This window comes from Oncorhynchus nerka, linkage group LG14 (assembly GCF_034236695.1).
Source record: "Oncorhynchus nerka isolate Pitt River linkage group LG14, Oner_Uvic_2.0, whole genome shotgun sequence".
Classification (NCBI taxonomy): Eukaryota; Metazoa; Chordata; class Actinopteri; order Salmoniformes; family Salmonidae; genus Oncorhynchus; species Oncorhynchus nerka.
In genome coordinates, this window is record NC_088409.1 from 78188185 (window position 1) to 78206218 (window position 18034).

The 18034-nt window shown below is 47.5% G+C and overlaps 1 protein-coding gene across 10 annotated transcripts in view; it reads right to left on the reverse strand.

Moving 5' to 3' along the window:
- LOC115141926 (unconventional myosin-XVIIIa-like) overlaps nt 1-18034 on the reverse strand; it is a 185565-nt gene that overhangs the window by 31232 nt on the left and 136299 nt on the right. For all 10 annotated transcript variants that reach the window (XM_065000452.1, XM_065000451.1, XM_065000450.1 and 7 more), the window contains 12 exons: nt 17519-17662; nt 17096-17185; nt 16754-16873; nt 16148-16259; nt 15006-15133; nt 14258-14412; nt 5576-5699; nt 3153-3353; nt 2873-2983; nt 2580-2684; nt 2256-2402; nt 2011-2124 (listed from right to left, as the gene is read on the reverse strand). In XM_065000452.1, the coding sequence (XP_064856524.1) occupies nt 2011-2124; nt 2256-2402; nt 2580-2684; nt 2873-2983; nt 3153-3353; nt 5576-5699; nt 14258-14412; nt 15006-15133; nt 16148-16259; nt 16754-16873; nt 17096-17185; nt 17519-17662 (1551 nt within the window). The remainder of the gene's footprint in view (nt 1-2010; nt 2125-2255; nt 2403-2579; nt 2685-2872; nt 2984-3152; nt 3354-5575; nt 5700-14257; nt 14413-15005; nt 15134-16147; nt 16260-16753; nt 16874-17095; nt 17186-17518; nt 17663-18034) is intronic.

Sequence of the window (18034 nt, forward strand, 5' to 3'; positions counted from 1 at the left end):
AAGAGAAGGAGAACAGAGGAAAGGTAAGAGAAGGAGAACAGAGGAGAGGTAAGAGAATGAGAAAAAATAAGGAGAGAGGTAGAGAAGGAGAAAAGAGGAGAGAGGTAAGAGAAGGAGAGAGGTAAGAGAAGGAGAAAAGAGAAAGAGTGGTAAGAGAAGGAGAGAGGTAAGAGAAGGAGAAAAGAGAAAGAGTGGTAAGAGAAGGAGAGAGGTAAGAGAAGGAGAGAGGTAAGAGAAGGAGACAAGAGAAAGAGGTAAGAGAAGGAGAGAGGTAAGAGAAGGAGAAGAGGAGAGAGGTAAGAGAAGGAGAAAAGAGAAAGAGAAGGTAAGAGAAGGAGAAAAGAGAAGGAGAGAGGTAAGAGAAGGAGAAGAGGAGAGAGGTAAGAGAAGGAGAAAAGAGGAGAGAGAGGAAAAAGAGATGGCTGTTGGGTTGTTGCCATGACTCCCCTTAGAGCCCACACAGATGGTGTTGTCCTGATTAAAAGGTAGTTCACGATGATAGAGTTCTTGAAATGTGTTGACATTTTGTCTTCTACTCAAGTGTTTCTTTGTCCTTTAGAGCTGCCTTGTCCATCTAATTGATAACTTTGGCAGAGCTCCAGATCTAAAGGTATTGTCCTAGTGTCCTTAGGAGCACACCGGCGTCTTTGTTGAAAAAGGTGTGTAGGAAGATGTGAGAAGTGTGTAAGAAAGGTGTGCGTAGGAAAGGCATACGTTGGTATCGGGCCCAATGTCACTCAGCTCCGTCATATACTCACATGGTCTCGCTTATCATTGCTATGTAGATGACACTCAACTACTTTTCTCTTTCCCCCCTTCTGACACCCAGGGAAGACCTCCCTGCTAAAAGACCTTTCCATTACGGGTGACAGCTCCACGGTGTCCCCCTCCCAGAGTGCAAAGGACCTTGGCGTGACCCTGGACAACACCCTGTCGTTCTCTGCAAACATCACAGCAGTGACTCGCTCCTGCAGATTCATGCTCCCCAACATCCGTAGAATACGACTCTACCTCAAACATGAAGAGGTGCAAGTCCTAATCCAGGCACTTGTCCTCTCCCGTCTGGACTACTACAACTCACTGTTGGCTGGGCTCCCCACTTGTGCCATCAAACCCCTGCAACTTATCCAGAATGCTGCAGCCCGCTCGTTGTTCAACCTTCCCAAGTTCTTCCATGTCACCCGCTCTTCAGCACACTCCACTGGCTTCCAGTCTAAGCTTGCATCCACTACTAGACCAGGGTACTTGCCTACGGAGCAGCAAGAGGAACTGCCCCTCCCCACCTTCAGGTTATGCTCAAACCCTACACCCCAACCCAGGTACTCCGTTCTGCCACCTCTGGTCTCTTGGCCCTCCCACCCCTATGGGAGGGCAGCTCCCGCTCAGCCAAGTCCAAGCTCTTCTCTGTCCTGGCACCCCAATGGTGGAACTAGCTTAGGTCAGAAGAGTCCCTGCCCATCTTCCGAAAACATCTGAAACCCTACCTCTTCAAAGAGTATCTTAAATAATCCCATAGAGCGCCATCACCCCCTTCTCCCCGCCTCCTCACCCCTCCCCCCCAACACCTTGCACGCTCGGAATACATTTCATTCAACCTCTGAAAACCCTCCCACTTGCTGTCCTTAGGAGCACACCTGCCATTCTAAATGCTTTCACAGATGAACATACATGGTGGCGAGTAAAAGCACTGCCCTAGTTTAGAGGTCATGATGTATGGAATAGGTTAGAGGTCATGATGTATGGAATAGGTTAGAGGTCATGGTGTATGGAATAGGTTAGAGGTCATGGTTTATTGAATAGGTTAGAGGTCATGATGTATGGAATAGGTTAGAGGTCATGATGTATGGAATAGGTTAGAGGTCATGATGTATGGAATAGGTTAGAGGTCATGGTGTATGGAATAGGTTAGAGGTCATGGTTTATTGAATAGGTTAGAGGTCATGGAATAGATTAGAGGTCATGGTGTATGGAAAAGGTTAGAGGTAGGAAGGAATGGTGTACTGTACTCACAGCCTGTTTGGCTTTGGAGATGTCGTCCATCTGCACATGCAAGTCCTCAATCTCCACCTCCATAGACTTACGGGCCTTCACTGCTGCCGCACAGGTGAACTCTGACTCCTCTAGCTGAGACAGTGGGAGAGAGAGGTCCAAATTCTATAGAAATTGTATTCTGATGTTTCTGTACTTTCCCAGTATGTCTGTGGTGTGTCACGCAGGTGTAGGAACTGGACAAGTGTGCTAGGGGTACAACCTACCTGGTTTTTGAGCTGGGCGATCTCTCTCTTGCTGGGGGCGTTGTTCTTCATGTGGTCCAGCATGATCTGGGCGTCGGCCAGCAGGGCCTTGGTGCGCTTCAGATCCTTCCTCAGCCTCTTCTCTGTCTCCACGTCTCTGGGGTTCACCTGGGGACAGCAGCAACACAACCAGATTACGACCCACTCAACATATTACACCACACACTAATCACAGTACCAACAAAAGCCTGCATAATCTGTAACTATCCAGTAGGAGGGTTGACAGCCACTGGACATATAACTAGTCTGTCCAAGGTGGACTGGTAGTGGGGTGTCTGACAGTACCTGGTCCTGGGCCGACAGCAGCTTGGTCTCCAGTTCTCTCCTCTCACGTAGGACCTTCTGTTTGTCATTAAACTCCTCCTCCAGTTGGACTTCTATCTGCTTCAGCTGAAAACACAGGAACACACTATAATGTGATCCAACTGAAAGAGACATGTTTACATAATAAAACTGAGTCATCGTCTATGTTTGTACTTTGGAGACGAAACCAGCTATTTGTGGCTATTATAGTCACACATTGTCACAACTAATCATTTGCCTTTAGAGTCATGTAAAGTTTCCGGTGTGTGCTGTACCTTCTTACTGCAGGACTGTCTGATCTCCTCCACCTCCTCATCTTTACTCTCAATCTCCTTGGAGTGTGTCTGGCGCAGTCTCTCTGTCTCCATCTCCAGACGCAGCTTAGCCTGCACAACACAAAGACAGAGTATGAGTGTCATCCTCAATGGAGTGTGTGTGTATGTATGTGTGCGCGCACGCACATCTGCATGTGCGTTCAAGTGTGAGTCTCCGTGTGCGCACGTCTGCATGTGTATATACAAGCGTGTGTCTCTGTGTGTGTTTCTAACTCTATACCTGCTCCAGCATCTGTATAGTTCCGGCCTGTTCATCCAGCTCCTCTTCCTGGTCTTTGACCTTGGCCTCCAGGTCACGCATCGTCTTCTTCACCTTGGACAGTGATGCCTCGTCCTTGGTCTCCTGGGACGACAGGTCCAGCAGCTCCGCCTCCAGCTGTTCTAACTTCACGTTCTGTGCACACATCTCCAGGTCCTTGCCCTATAGGGAGAGAGGAGATACACATTAAAACACACATCTCCAGGTCTTTGTCCTATAGGGAGAGAGGACATACACATTAAAACACACATCTCCAGGTCCTTGTCCTATAGGGAGAGAGGAGATACACATCTCCAAGTCCTTGTTCTATAGGGAGAGAGGAGATACACATTAAAACACACATCTCCAGGTCCTTGTCCCATAGGGAGAGAGGAGACACACATTACGGGTGTTTTCACACAATTATTGTGAAGTCGGTGCGGTTCACTTAATTTTGTGTGCAGTGTGAACACTTCAAAGGAACTCAGACCCCTCAAAAGAACTCCTGAAGCCAACAGATCATCCGGAGAGGTCCGGTTCCGGTTGTAGGGCAATGTGAACCCAAAGGTCCCCAGGTTCGCTTGTCGTTATTCCCACGCCACACACTTGACTACTGCAACACCGTTTCCCCTGGCATAAACCCTCACACTAGACTACTGCAACACCGTTTCCCCTGGCATAAACCCTTACACTAGACTACTGCAACACCGTTTCCCCTGGCATAAACCCTCACACTAGACGACTGCAACACCGTTTCCCCTGGCATAAACCCTCACACTAGACGACTGCAACACCGTTTCCCCTGGCATAAACACTCACACTAGACGACTGCAACACCGTTTCCCCTGCCATAAACCCTCACACTAGACTACTGCAACACCGTTTCCCCTGGCATAAACCCTCACACTAGACTACTGCAACACCGTTTCCCCTGGCATAAACCCTCACACTAGACTACTGCAACACTGTTTCCCCTGGCATAAACCCTCACACTAGACTACTGCAACACCGTTTCCCCTGGCATAAACCCTCACACTAGACTACTGCAACACCGTTTCCCCTGGCATAAACCCTCACACTAGACGACTGCAACACCGTTTCCCTGGCATAAACCCTCACACTAGACTACTGCAACACCGTTTCCCCTGGCATAAACCCTCACACTAGACTACTGCAACACTGTTTCCCTGGCATAAACCCTCACACTAGACGACTGCAACACCGTTTCCCCTGGCATAAACCCTCACACTAGACTACTGCAACACCGTTTCCCTGGCATAAACCCTCACACTAGACTACTGCAACACCGTTTCCCCTGGCATAAACCCTCACACTAGACTACTGCAACACCGTTTCCCCTGGCATAAACCCTCACACTAGACTACTGCAACACCGTTTCCCCTGGCATAAACCCTCACACTAGACTACTGCAACACCGTTTCCCCTGGCATAAACCCTCACACTAGACTACTGCAACACCGTTTCCCCTGGCATAAACCCTCACACTAGACTACTGCAACACCGTTTCCCCTGGCATAAACCCTTACACTAGACTACTGCAACACCGTTTCCCCTGGCATAAACCCTCACACTAGACTACTGCAACACCGTTTCCCCTGGCATAAACCCTCACACATTGTTGCCACAATAGAGAGAAGATGATGATATGCTGATTCTGAGAAAAAACAAGTGCTTTTTCTGGATAGGTATATTGATTAGCAATTATCAAGGATGCACTGAAATTCAAAAATATGTGTGTAGTTTTTAGTTCAGATTATTTGTTTGCTATATGTGATCTATAGGCTAAGAGATCTTCATCAGCTGTTTATTGATTTGGGGTTTGAATAGTGTGAGAATCACAACATAGGGCATAGCTCTCAAAGTAGCCTACATAGGGTGTACAATTTTCAGTTATAGCATTATTTAATCTGCAGTTATTATTCTGCTGTGTATTCTGTTACCAATAATATTTACGTGTTATTATTATCTTCTGATTACAATTATTAGGTCTCATCTGTTAACAAAGATTAGCTTCCAAAAGTTAAGTTGGTATCAAGCTGTCCGATAACACAAGGGAACTGAGTTATTTTACACCGGAGTTGACTTTAAAGAGGACTGAGATGGGTTATTTTAAAAAGAGGTCTATATGTGAAAACACCCTAAGACACATCTCCAGGTCCTATAGGGGGATACACACATATTCAAAAATGATTTGTTTTCATTCAAATAGCTGTGCTTGATTGAGCTTGCCATGGAGCCAATGGAAAGGCCAACCCCAGCCACCTGACACTCCGGGAAGACTCAAACACTCAAAGTACTTGAAAGATTACAAATACTTTTTGAACCCATTTTTGGCACACACACACAGATGTGGTAGGTCAGTAGTGTTGGTGTTTGTACAGTACCTCCAGTTGCTGTCGCAGGCTGAACAATTCTCCAGTCAGCATGTCCTTCTCTCTGCTCAGCTTCTCTCTAAGATTCTTCTCCCTCTGGACCTCCTCCTGAGACAGGTTCTGCTCAGAGTCAAACCTGACACACACACACACGTTAATGCCTTGCCTGGCTAGACATACACCCTGCCTGCTAAATGACTTAAATGTAAATGTAAATGTAAACATACTCATACTGGTACAGTATACAGTGAGGAGAACAAGTATTTGATTCACTGCCGATTTTGCAGGTTTTCCTACTTACAAAGCATGTAAAGGTCTGTAATTTTTTGTCATAGGTACACTTCAACTGTGAATCTAAAACAAAAATCCAGAAAATCACATTGTATGATTTTTAAGTAATAATTTGCATTTTATTGCATGACATAAGTATTTGATCACCTACCAACCAGTAAGAATTCCGGCTCTCACAGACCTGTTAGTTTTTCTTTAAGTAGCCCTCCTGTTCTCCACTCATTACCTGTATTAACTGCTCCTGTTTGAACTCGTTACCTGTATAAAAGACACCTGTCCACTCACTCAATCAAACAGACTCCAACCTCTCCACAATGGCCAAGACCAGAGAGCTGTGTATGGACATCAGGGATAAAATTGTAGACCTGCTCAAGGCTGGGATGGGCTACAGGACAATAGGCAAACAGCTTGGTGAGAAGGCAACAACTGTTGGCGCAATTATTAGAAAATGGAAGAAGTTCAAGATGACGGTCAATCACCCTCGGTCTGGGGCTCCATGCAAGGTCTCACCTCGTGGGGTATCAATGATCATGAGGGATCAGCCCAGAACTACACGGCAGGACCTGGTCAATGACCTGAAGAGAGCTGGGACCACAGTCTCAAAGAAAACCATTAGTAACACACTACGCCGTCATGGATTAAAATCCTGCAGCGCACGCAAGGTCCCCGTGCTCAAGCCAGCGCATGTCCAGGCCCGTCTGAAGTTTGCCAATGACCATCTGGATGATCCAGAGGAGGAATGGGAGAAGGTCATGTGGTCTGATGAGACAAAATTAGAGCTTTTTGGTCTAAACTCCACTCGCCGTGTTTGGAGGAAGAAGAAGGATGAGTACAACCCCAAGAACACCATCCCAACCGTGAAGCATGGAGATGGAAACATCCTTCTTTGGGGATGCTTTTCTGCAAAGGGGACAGGACGACTGCACCGTATTGAGGGGAGGATGGATGGGGCCATCGCGAGATCTTGGCCAACAACCTCCTTTCCTCAGTAAGAGCATTGAAGATGGGTCGTGACTGGGTCTTCCAGCATGACAACGACCTGAAACACACAGCCAGGGCAACTAAGGAGTGGCTCCGTAAGAAGCATCTCAAGGTCCTGGAGTGGCCTAGCCAGTCTCCAGACCTGAACCCAATAGAAAATCTTTGGAGGGAGCTGAAAGTCCATATTGCCCAGAGACAGCCCCGAAACCTTAAGGATCTGGAAAAGGTCTGTATGGAGGAGTGGGCCAAAATCCCTGCTGCAGTGTGTGCAAACCTGGTCAAGAACTACAGGAAACGTATGATCTCTGTAATTGCAAACAAAGGTTTCTGTACCAAATATTAAGTTCTGCTTTTCTGATGTATCAAATACTTATGTCATGCAATAAAATGCAAGTGAATTACTTAAAAATATTATATTGTGATTTTCTGGATTTTTGTTTTAGATTCCGTCTCTCACGGTTGATAAAAATTACAGACCTCTACATGCTTTGTAAGTAGGAAAACCTGCAAAATCGTCAGTGTATCAAATACTTGATCTCTCCACAGTATGTGTCACCCCATAACGGTGATAGGCATGGGGGGAGTGTTCGTTGTCCTGTTTACGTAGTGAGCTAAAGAGGCTTAGACAGCAGGGGCCTTTAACAAGCACAGCCAAGCTTAGAGACCACACAGAGGGTGTGTGTGTGTGTGTGTTCTCCTCCCCCCCCCCAGGAGTTCCACGAGACGTCCATGGTGGAAAAGTCTCTGTTCAGTTGGCTGGAGGCCAAGTGTGTGTACACACGCACACCAAACATTTGCAGTGTGGTTGCAGCATTCCAGTATGTGTTCTTACTGTGTGACACTACATAGCCTTTACCGATCTGTATTATATCTCTCCTACTCTGCTGAGACATAATATCACTCAGTAACCATTACCACAGAGAGAGAGAGAGGGAGATTGAGAGAGAGAGAAAGAAAGAGAGAAGGGGGAAAGCGAGAGAGAGAAGGGGGAAAGCGAGAGAGAGAAGGGGGAAAGCGAGAGAGGGAAGGGGAAAGCGAGAGAGAAGGGGGAAAGCGAGAGAAGAAGGGGAGCGAGAGAGAGAGAGAGAGAGAGAGAGAGAGAGAAGGGGAAAGTGAGAGAGAGAGAGAGAGAGAGAGAGAGAGAGAGAGAGAGAAAGGGGGAAAGCGAGAGAGAGAGAGAGAGACAGAGAGAAGGGGGAAAGCGAGAGAGAGAGAGAGAGAGAGAGAAGGGGGAAAGCGAGAGAGAGAGAGAGACAGAGAGAAGGGGGAAAGCGAGAGAGAGCGAGAGAGACAGAGAGAAGGGGGAAAGCGAGAGAGAGAAGGGGGAAAGCGAGAGAGAGAAGGGGGAAAGCGAGAGAGAGAAGGGGGAAAGCGAGAGAGAGAAGGGGGAAAGCGAGAGAGAGAAGGGGAAAGCGAGAGAGAGAAGTGGGAAAGCGAGAGAGAGAAGAGGGAAAGCGAGAGAGAGACATTTACATTACATTTACATTTAAGTCATTTAGCAGACGCTCTTATCCAGAGCGACTTACAAATTGGTGCATTCACCTTATGACATCCAGTGGAACAGTAGTGCATCTAAATATTTTAAGGGGGGGTGAGAGGGATTACTTTATCCTATCCTAGGTATTCCTTAAAGAGGTGGGGTTTCAGGTGTCTCCGGAAGGTGGTGATTGACTCCGCTGTCCTGGCGTCGTGAGGGAGTTTGTTCCACCATTGGGGGGCCAGAGCAGCGAACAGTTTTGACTGGGCTGAGCGGGAACTGTACTTCCTCAGTGGTAGGGAGGCGAGCAGGCCAGAGGTGGATGAACGCAGTGCCCTTGTTTGGGTGTAGGGCCTGATCAGAGCCTGGAGGTACTGAGGTGCCGTTCCCCTCACAGCTCCGTAGGCAAGCACCATGGTCTTGTAGCGGATGCGAGCTTCAACTGGAAGCCAGTGGAGAGAGCGGAGGAGCGGGGTGACGTGAGAGAACTTGGGAAGGTTGAACACCAGACGGGCTGCGGCGTTCTGGATGAGTTGTAGGGGTTTAATGGCACAGGCAGGGAGCCCAGCCAACAGCGAGTTGCAGTAATCCAGACGGGGAGATGACGAGTGCCTGGATTAGGACCTGCGCCGCTTCCTGTGTGAGGCAGGGTCGTACTCTGTGGATGTTGTAGAGCATGAACCTACAGGAACGGGCCACCGCCTTGATGTTAGTTGAGAACGACAGGGTGTTGTCCAGGATCACGCCAAGGTTCTTAGCGCTCTGGGAGGAGGACACAATGGAGTTGTCAACCGTGATGGCGAGATCATGGAACGGGCAGTCCTTCCCCGGGAGGAAGAGCAGCTCCGTCTTGCCGAGGTTCAGCTTGAGGTGGTGATCCGTCATCCACACTGATATGTCTGCCAGACATGCAGAGATGCGATTCGCCACCTGGTCATCAGAAGGGGGAAAGGAGAAGATTAATTGTGTGTCGTCTGCATAGCAATGATAGGAGAGACCATGTGAGGTTATGACAGAGCCAAGTGACTTGGTGTATAGCGAGAATAGGAGAGGGCCTAGAACAGAGCCCTGGGGGACACCAGTGGTGAGAGCACGTGGTGTGGAGACGGATTCTCGCCACGCCACCTGGTAGGAGCGACCTGTCAGGTAGGACGCAATCCAAGCGTGGGCCGCGCCGGAGATGCCCAACTCGGAGAGGGTGGAGAGGAGGATCTGATGGTTCACAGTATCGAAGGCAGCCGATAGGTCAAGAAGGATGAGAGCAGAGGAGAGAGAGTTAGCTTTAGCAGTGCGGAGCGCCTCCGTGATACAGAGAAGAGCAGTCTCAGTGGAATGACTAGTCTTGAAACCTGACTGATTAGGATCAAGAAGGTCATTCTGAGAGAGATAGCGGGAGAGCTGGCCAAGGACGGCACGTTCAAGAGTTTTGGAGAGAAAAGAAAGAAGGGATACTGGTCTGTAGTTGTTGACATCGGAGGGATCGAGTGTAGGTTTTTTCAGAAGGGGTGCAACCCTCGCTCTCTTGAAGACGGAAGGGACGTAGCCAGCGGTCAGGGATGAGTTGATGAGCGAGGTGAGGTAAGGGAGAAGGTCTCCGGAAATGGTCTGGAGAAGAGAGGAGGGGATAGGGTCAAGCGGGCAGGTTGTTGGGCGGCCGGCCGTCACAAGACACGAGATTTCATCTGGAGAGAGAGGGGAGAAAGAGGTCAGAGCACAGGGTAGGGCAGTGTGAGCAGAACCAGCAGTGTCGTTTGACTTAGCAAACGAGGATCGGATGTCGTCGACCTTCTTTTCAAAATGGTTGACGAAGTCATCTGCAGAGAGGGAGGAGGGGGGGAGGATTCAGGAGGGAGGAGAAGGTTGCAAAGAGCTTCCTAGGGTTAGAGGCAGATGCTTGGAATTTAGAGTGGTAGAAAGTGGCTTTAGCAGCAGAGAGAGAAGAGGAAAATGTAGAGAGGAGGGAGTGAAAGGATGTCAGGTCCGCAGGGAGGCGAGTTTTCCTCCATTTCCGCTCGGCTGCCCGGAGCCCTGTTCTGTGAGCTCGCAATGAGTCGTCGAGCCACGGAGCGGGAGGGAGGACCGAGCCGGCCTGGAGGATAGGGGACATAGAGAGTCAAAGGATGCAGAAAGGGAGGAGAGGAGGGTTGAGGAGGCAGAATCAGGAGATAGGTTGGAGAAGGTTTGAGCAGAGGGAAGAGATGATAGGATGGAAGAGGAGAGAGTAGCGGGGGAGAGAGAGCGAAGGTTGGGACGGCGCGATACCATCCGAGTAGGGGCAGTGTGGGAAGTGTTGGATGAGAGCGAGAGGGAAAAGGATACAAGGTAGTGGTCGGAGACTTGGAGGGAGTTGCAATGAGGTTAGTGGAAGAACAGCATCTAGTAAAGATGAGGTCGAGCGTATTTCCTGCCTTGTGAGTAGGGGGAAGGTGAGAGGGTGAGGTCAAAAGAGGAGAGGAGTGGAAAGAAGGAGGCAGAGAGGAATGAGTCAAAGGTAGACGTGGGGAGGTTAAAGTCGCCCAGAACTGTGAGAGGTGAGCCGTCCTCAGGAAAGGAGCTTATCAAGGCATCAAGCTCATTGATGAACTCTCCGAGGAACCTGGAGGGCGATAAATGATAAGGATGTTAAGCTTGAAAGGGCTGGTAACTGTGACAGCATGGAATTCAAAGGAGGCGATAGACAGATGGGTAAGGGGAGAAAGAGAGAATGACCACTTGGGAGAGATGAGGATCCCGGTGCCACCACCCCGCTGACCAGAAGCTCTCGGGGTGTGCGAGAACACGTGGGCGGACGAAGAGAGAGCAGTAGGAGTAGCAGTGTTGTCTGTGGTGATCCATGTTTCCGTCAGTGCCAAGAAGTCGAGGGACTGGAGGGAGGCATAGGCTGAGATGAACTCTGCCTTGTTGGCCGCAGATCGGCAGTTCCAGAGGCTACCGGAGACCTGGAACTCCACGTGGGTCTTGCACGCTGGGACCACCAGATTAGGTGGCTGCCCACGCGGTGTGGAGCGTTTGTATGGTCTGTGCAGAGAGGAGAGAACAGGGATAGACAGACACATAGTTGACAGGCTATACAAGAGGCTACGCTAATGCAAAGGAGATTGGAATGACAAGTGGACTACACGTCTCGAGTGTTCAGAAAGTTAAGCTTACGTAGCAAGAATCTTATTGACTAAAATTATTAAAATGATACAGTACTGCTGAAGTAGGCTAGCTGGCAGAGGCTGCGTTGTTGACTATGTAGGCTAGCTGGCAGTGTCTGCGTTGTTGACACTACACTAATCAAGTCGTTCCGTTGAGTGTAATAGTTTCTACTGTGCTACTGTGCTGCTATTCGGGGCTAGCTGGCTAGCTAGCAGTGTTGATTACGTTACGTTGCGTTAAAAGAACGACAATAGCTGGCTAGCTAACCTAGGAAATCGCTCAAGACTACACAATTATCTTTGATACAAAGACGGCTATGTAGCTAGCTATGTAGCTAGCTACGATCAAACAAATCAAGCCGTTGTACTGTAATGAAATGAAATGAAAAATGTGATACTACCTGTGGAGCGAAGCGAAATGCGACCGGATTGTTGAGTGCGGAAGTTCTGTTCGGAAGACGTTGGCTAGCTGTTGGCTAGCTAGCAGTGTCTCCTACGTTAAGGACGACAAATAGCTGGCTAGCTAACCTCGGTAAATTAAGATAATCACTCTAAAACTACACAATTATCTTGGATACGAAGACAGCAAAGACAACTATGTAGCTAGCTAACACTACACTAATCAAGTCGTTCAGTTGAGTGTAATAGTTGTGCTGCTAATCGGTAGACGGTGGACTAGCTAACGGTGGACGTTAGCTAGCTGGCTAGCTGCAGGGCAGTGTAGACTGCGTTAGGACGACGAAATACGATAATTACGCAATTATCTATGATACAAAGACGGCTATGTAGCTAGCTAAGAAGAAATTGCTAAGATTAGACAAATCAAACCGTTGTACTATAATGAAATGTAATACTACCTGCGGACCGAGTGCAGATGCGACCGCTCGCTCCAACCCGGAGCCGAGACAGAGAGAAGGGGGAAAGCGAGAGAGAGAGAGAGAGACAGAGAAGGGGGAAAGCGAGAGAGAGAAGGGGGAAAGCGAGAGAGAGAAGGGGGAGAGCGAGAGAGAGAAGGGGGAAAGCGAGAGAGAGAAGGGGGAAAGCGAGAGAGAGAAGGGGGAAAGCGAGAGAGAGACAGAGAGAAGGGAGAAAGCGAGAGAGAGACAGAGAGAAGGGGGAAAGCGAGAGAGAGACAGAGAGAAGGGGGAAAGCGAGAGAGAGAGAGAGAGGGAGAGAGATTGAGAGAGATAGAGAGAGACATAGAGAGAGAGAGAGAGAGAGAGAGAGAGACAGAGAGAGACAGGCATAGAGAGAGAGATAGAGAGAGAGAGAGAGACAGAGACAGAGAGAGAGAGAGACAGAGAGAGAGAGAGAGAGAGACAGAGAGAGAGAGAGAGACAGAGACAGAGACAGAGACAGAGAGAGACAGAGAGAGAGACAGAGACAGAGAGAGAGACAGAGAGAGAGACAGAGACAGAGACAGAGAGAGAGACAGAGACAGAGACAGAGAGAGAGAGAGAGAGAGAGACAGAGAGAGAGAGAGATAGAGAGAGAGAGATAGACAGAGAGAGAGAGAGAGAGAGAGAGAGAGAGAGACAGAGACAGAGACAGAGAGAGAGAGAGAGAGAGAGAGAGAGAGACAGAGAGAGAGAGACAGAGAGAGAGACAGAGACAGAGACAGAGACAGAGAGAGAGACAGAGAGAGAGACAGAGACAGAGAGAGAGACAGAGAGAGAGACAGAGACAGAGACAGAGACAGAGAGAGAGAGAGAGAGAGAGAGAGACAGAGAGAGAGACAGAGACAGAGAGAGAGAGACAGAGAGAGAGAGAGAGATAGAGAGAGAGAGATAGAGAGAGAGAGATAGACAGAGAGAGAGAGAGAGAGAGAGAGAGAGAGAGACATAGAGAAAGAGAGAGAGACATAGAGAAAGAGAGAGAGACAGAGAGAGACATAGAGAAAGAGAGAGAGACATAGAGAAAGAGAGAGAGACAGAGAGAGACATAGAGAGAGAGAGAGAGAGAGAGAGAGACATAGAGAGAGAGAGAGACATAGAGAGAGAGAGAGACATAGAGAGAGAGAGAGAGAGAGTACGGTGGTGTTTTACCCAGGATTTAAAATATTTGAAGTTACTGTAAAGCTCTAAGGTAGTGAGCTCTGTTTCTTCTTCAGGTCACAGTGAGGGGCGTCAGTATGAGTAGTATCAGGTTGTAGTTGCAGATCTGAACATACTGTATGAGTGTGTACGTGTGTGTGTGGCGCACACCTCTCTGTGTCTGTATCAAAGACTTAGACATCGCATAAATGTATCTGTCCCATTATGGCATCTAGGAGAGCACAGGCAAAGCCATTGAGGCCCTCTCCATTTTGAAGTACTCCATTTTCTTCTTCTACTACTTCTATGAGTTGGTAAACAAACTAAAAGGGTCCATACTGCCACCTGGCATGTTGTTGGAACAGGTATAAAGCCAAGCTTGGCAATTTACTGCCTCCTGCAGTTATGGAATGTTTCCTCATGAGTATAATTCATTGCCTGATCCCTCCTGGTGACCCGAAAGGAATTAAGTGATAATTTCTTAACCCATAGGAAGTCCCACCTAGTTGACTACTTCAAAATGGTGAAAGTCCTCAATGGCGCTGCCCATGGTAAAATGGGCTTTTGAGTACGAGAGTCCTCTATCTCTAAGGTCGGTATTGTTTTATTATTTTTATTTCACCTTAATTTAACAAGGTAGGCCACTTGAGAACAAGTTCACATTTACAACTGCGACCTGGCCAAAGCAGTGTGACACAAGCAACACAGAGTTACACATGGGATAAACGTCTTTGTCGGCCTACAGAGTGTGTGCGGTATGAACTGAACTCACTTCCTCTGTTTCTTCTCCAGGTCATGGTTGCGGCTCTGCTGGCCTTCCAGGTGTAGCTTGGTGTCCTGTAGCTCAGCCGTCAATCTCTGACACTTCTTCTTCAGCTGCTGGGCCGTACGCTGCACCTCCTCACTGTCTGCCTGGAGGTCACTTAGCTGGAGGAGGAGAGAGGGAGGGAGATAAAGAGAGAGATGTGTAACATTTAAAATAATTTTTTCAAAATAAGCAGAGGCATGAAAGAGGTCAAAGGTTCCGTTAGCTTCTGTCAAGCTGTCTGTCTGAGTGGCCGACCAGGTGAGACGCACAGAGAGAGAAAGAAAAGACTAGTTATTGCTTCACTGCTCCTTTTATGTCTCACTGAGTGAGCGCTCGGGGAGTGTAAAGCTTTATTTGATGTTTTATGAGAAAGCTCAGAGGAGGTGTCAAAAACAGAGCAAGGGGCTGAGAAAAAGACAGAGAGAAAAATAAACGGCAGACAGAGATAGACAAAGACAGTGACAGACAGACACTTGCCCAGCAATGAGGGAAGGAGAGAGAAAAGGAGAGGGAGAGACCCACCGAAAACACTAGTAAACTGCTTCTGGACAGAAGGAAGGAAAATAGCTAGTTTTAAAAAATGTGAGCATGTGTGTGTGTGTGTGTGTGTGTGTAGCTAGATGAGGTAGGTGTAAATCCCAACATGCAAGTGTGTGTAAGCAATGCGAGGTTGAGTTAGAAGTGTGTGTGTGTGTGTCCGACACTGCCTTACCCTCCTCTCCAGCTGCCGCTTGTTCTGCTGCTCCACCTCCAGCTTGTCATTAAACTCCTGCTGTAACCTCTTCTTGGTGAACTCTATCTCTCTGATGGCCCTGTCATACTTCAGTCTCCACTCTCCCCCTAACAGACACAACATGATACAGCACAGTTAGCAGACAGGTCATGCATGGACAGCATGGACATTCAACATTCAATCACAGGAGGTTGGTGTCACCTTAATTGGGGAGGACAGGTTTCTGGTAATGGCTGGAGCGGAATTAGTGGAATGGTATCAAAACCATGGTTTCCATTCACTCTGTTCCAGCCTTTATTATGAGTTGTCCTCCCCTCAGCAGCCTCCATTGCATTCAATATGCCTTCAAATAGAACTAAGATGAAATTGATTAGCCAGTTTGAAAGAGAGTCTGTTTGACCATGGAAGGGGTTTGCATTAGTCAGGAGGAAATGTATCAAGCTGTTTTGAAGCCATATTAAAGTCTGCACACTACTGTTATGGCCTGCACATTTATCTCTTACACAGGGTTGTCTATTCCACATCAAATGTGGGGTGTTTAAACGTTCAAACAAAACACGGAGACAAAAATCTATTCTACAGTCAGAATGGCCAAAAAAAGCCTGCATTTGCAGTCCAGCCGGAAGTCTGTTCGGCATGCGTCCAAATATAATTTGAGGACGCCTGCAGTCTTTTATAATCAATTTCTACACCATGTCTTGCAAAACCTTTTGTATCCTCATTGATTTCAGGCAGCCGCTGCAGTCTACGGGGGTGGTCAGCTTGATACAACCAAATAACTGGGCAACTGAAAGGACTCAACCAGAAACACCCTACTTTGATCCTGGTCTTGGGGTGTACCTTTGTGTGCTGGTTTTCATGGTGCTAAATTGTCACCATAGCAACAGAGTGTGTGTGTGGTTTGGTTTTACTATCCTTGTGGGGACCCAGAAGTCCTCACATGGATAGTACAACAAGGAAAACTCAAGACAAGTGGGGACATTTCAGGCTTAGGGTTAGAATTAAGGTTAGGATTAGGTTAAGGGTTATGTTTAGGGTTATAGAAAGTCAGGTTTTGAATGGGAGTAAATGTTTTGGTCCCCACAAGGATAGTAAAACAAACGTGTGTGTGTGGCGCTGACCTGTGTCGTCATCGTCCATCTCTCCATTGAGCTCAGAGGCTCTGAGGAGTCTGGTCTCCATCACCTCCATCTCCATAGAGTCCATAGACTTCTTCATCGAGTCAAACTTAGTCTGGGGAGAGAATCACAGGCCATGCATTAATACACAAATACATTATATACCAAGTTAGAAATACTGACAGATAGGCCTCACATTGCACTTGCACGCACACACACAAACAAACACGCTCATTGCTCACACACACACACACACTTCCTCTAAACGACACAATCGCTCATTTCGAGAAGCGAGGTAATTTGTACCCAGCCCAGCCCATCAGCATGTGCTGTCTGAGCAGTCAGTAGAAAAATCTATCCCATCTAGTTGGAATACCCTGAAAAAAACAATCATGTCAAATGCCAAATAGAAAACTAAAAGGCTGGGGAAGGCAGGGTCAACAATCTGGTCACACCATTACGTTGCAGCCTAAAGAACTGGCAAGGTCGTCATTGCAAATCAGAATCGGTTTTCCATTTACCGGTCTGGTTCAAATAATGAATGAAATAATTGTGTACATCCAACAACAGTTAAGGATGTCTCATTTGTCCAGTGTTAACATTGTTAACCTGCAGGTCCTTCATGTCTTTCTCCAGTCTCAGTCTCTCTGAGGTCTCAGACTCCAGCAGCTGAGAGGCCGACTCTCCTGTGTTCCTCTCGTCTGCCAGCTCCGACGACAGCTCTGTGATCTGGCATATACACACAATTGCAATAAGCAAGAAGGTGAAAATAATGTGTTTATTACTACTATACATGCACCCTGTCTAATGCATACAGTGCAATACAGTTACAACTTCATGACATAAAACATCCATCTGTTCATCCTTTATTTATACAGACAGATCCGCTGGTGCAATGTGTTATCTTATATTAGTCTGCAACACAGTTTGTGTGTGTGTGTGTGTGTGTACCCTGCTCTCCAGGCGGTCACTGTTGAGTCTCAGCTCGTTCCTCTCCTTGTCCACCTTCTCCAGCCTCCCTTTCAGCTGCTGGATCTCCTCCTGGGAACAGATAGACAGAACGAGAGAGGGAGGGGGAGAGAGAAAATGTATTACAGAGGGAGCTAAATCTGTATAGTCTCTATAAAGCAGGGGGAGGAAATCAAATGCTGGCGTGTAATCATTACTACCAAACAGTCGGAAAAACGTTCTGTTATGCAACAAAAACAAGCATTTCTCTGGGACAGATTCAGGTAGGGCCATTCCTGTTTGATGAACCTGTCCAATAGAAAAAATACTTTTTGTTGCCAAACTGAATATTTTGAAACTGTTTGAGGTAATTATTTCACCCCTGATCAACAGTAGATGGAGGGTGTGTATAGTTTGTGTACTCACGTCTTTGCCACGTATCTGCTCCTCTGTGAGCTGGACCTCTATAAGGGGGCGTACTGTGGTGAACACCTTCCACCAGGCCCAGCCCTTCACTCCCTTGTTCTTCTTGATGTTCTTCTGGATGCAGCGGATAGCCAGGTCCTGGATCTGAAACGCATGCAGATGAGCAGAGGGACTGGTTTGTGTCTGGTGTTATGTCTGCCAACATGTAGGATTCTTGAAGTTTTTTAAAAATGGAAATATATATATATCACAAACACAGTGCATTCTGAAAGTATTCAGACCCCTTGAATTTTTCTGCATTTTGTTACGTTACATCCTTATTCAAAAATTAATGAAATCGTTTTTTCCCCCTCCTCATTCTATAAACAATACCCCATGACAAAGCAAAAATAGTTTTTTTCGAAATTTTTGCAAATTTATTACAAATAAAAAACGGAAATATCACATTTACATAAACATTCAGAGTTTCTCCCATTCTTCTATGCAAATCTTCTCAAGCTCTGTCAGGTTGGATGG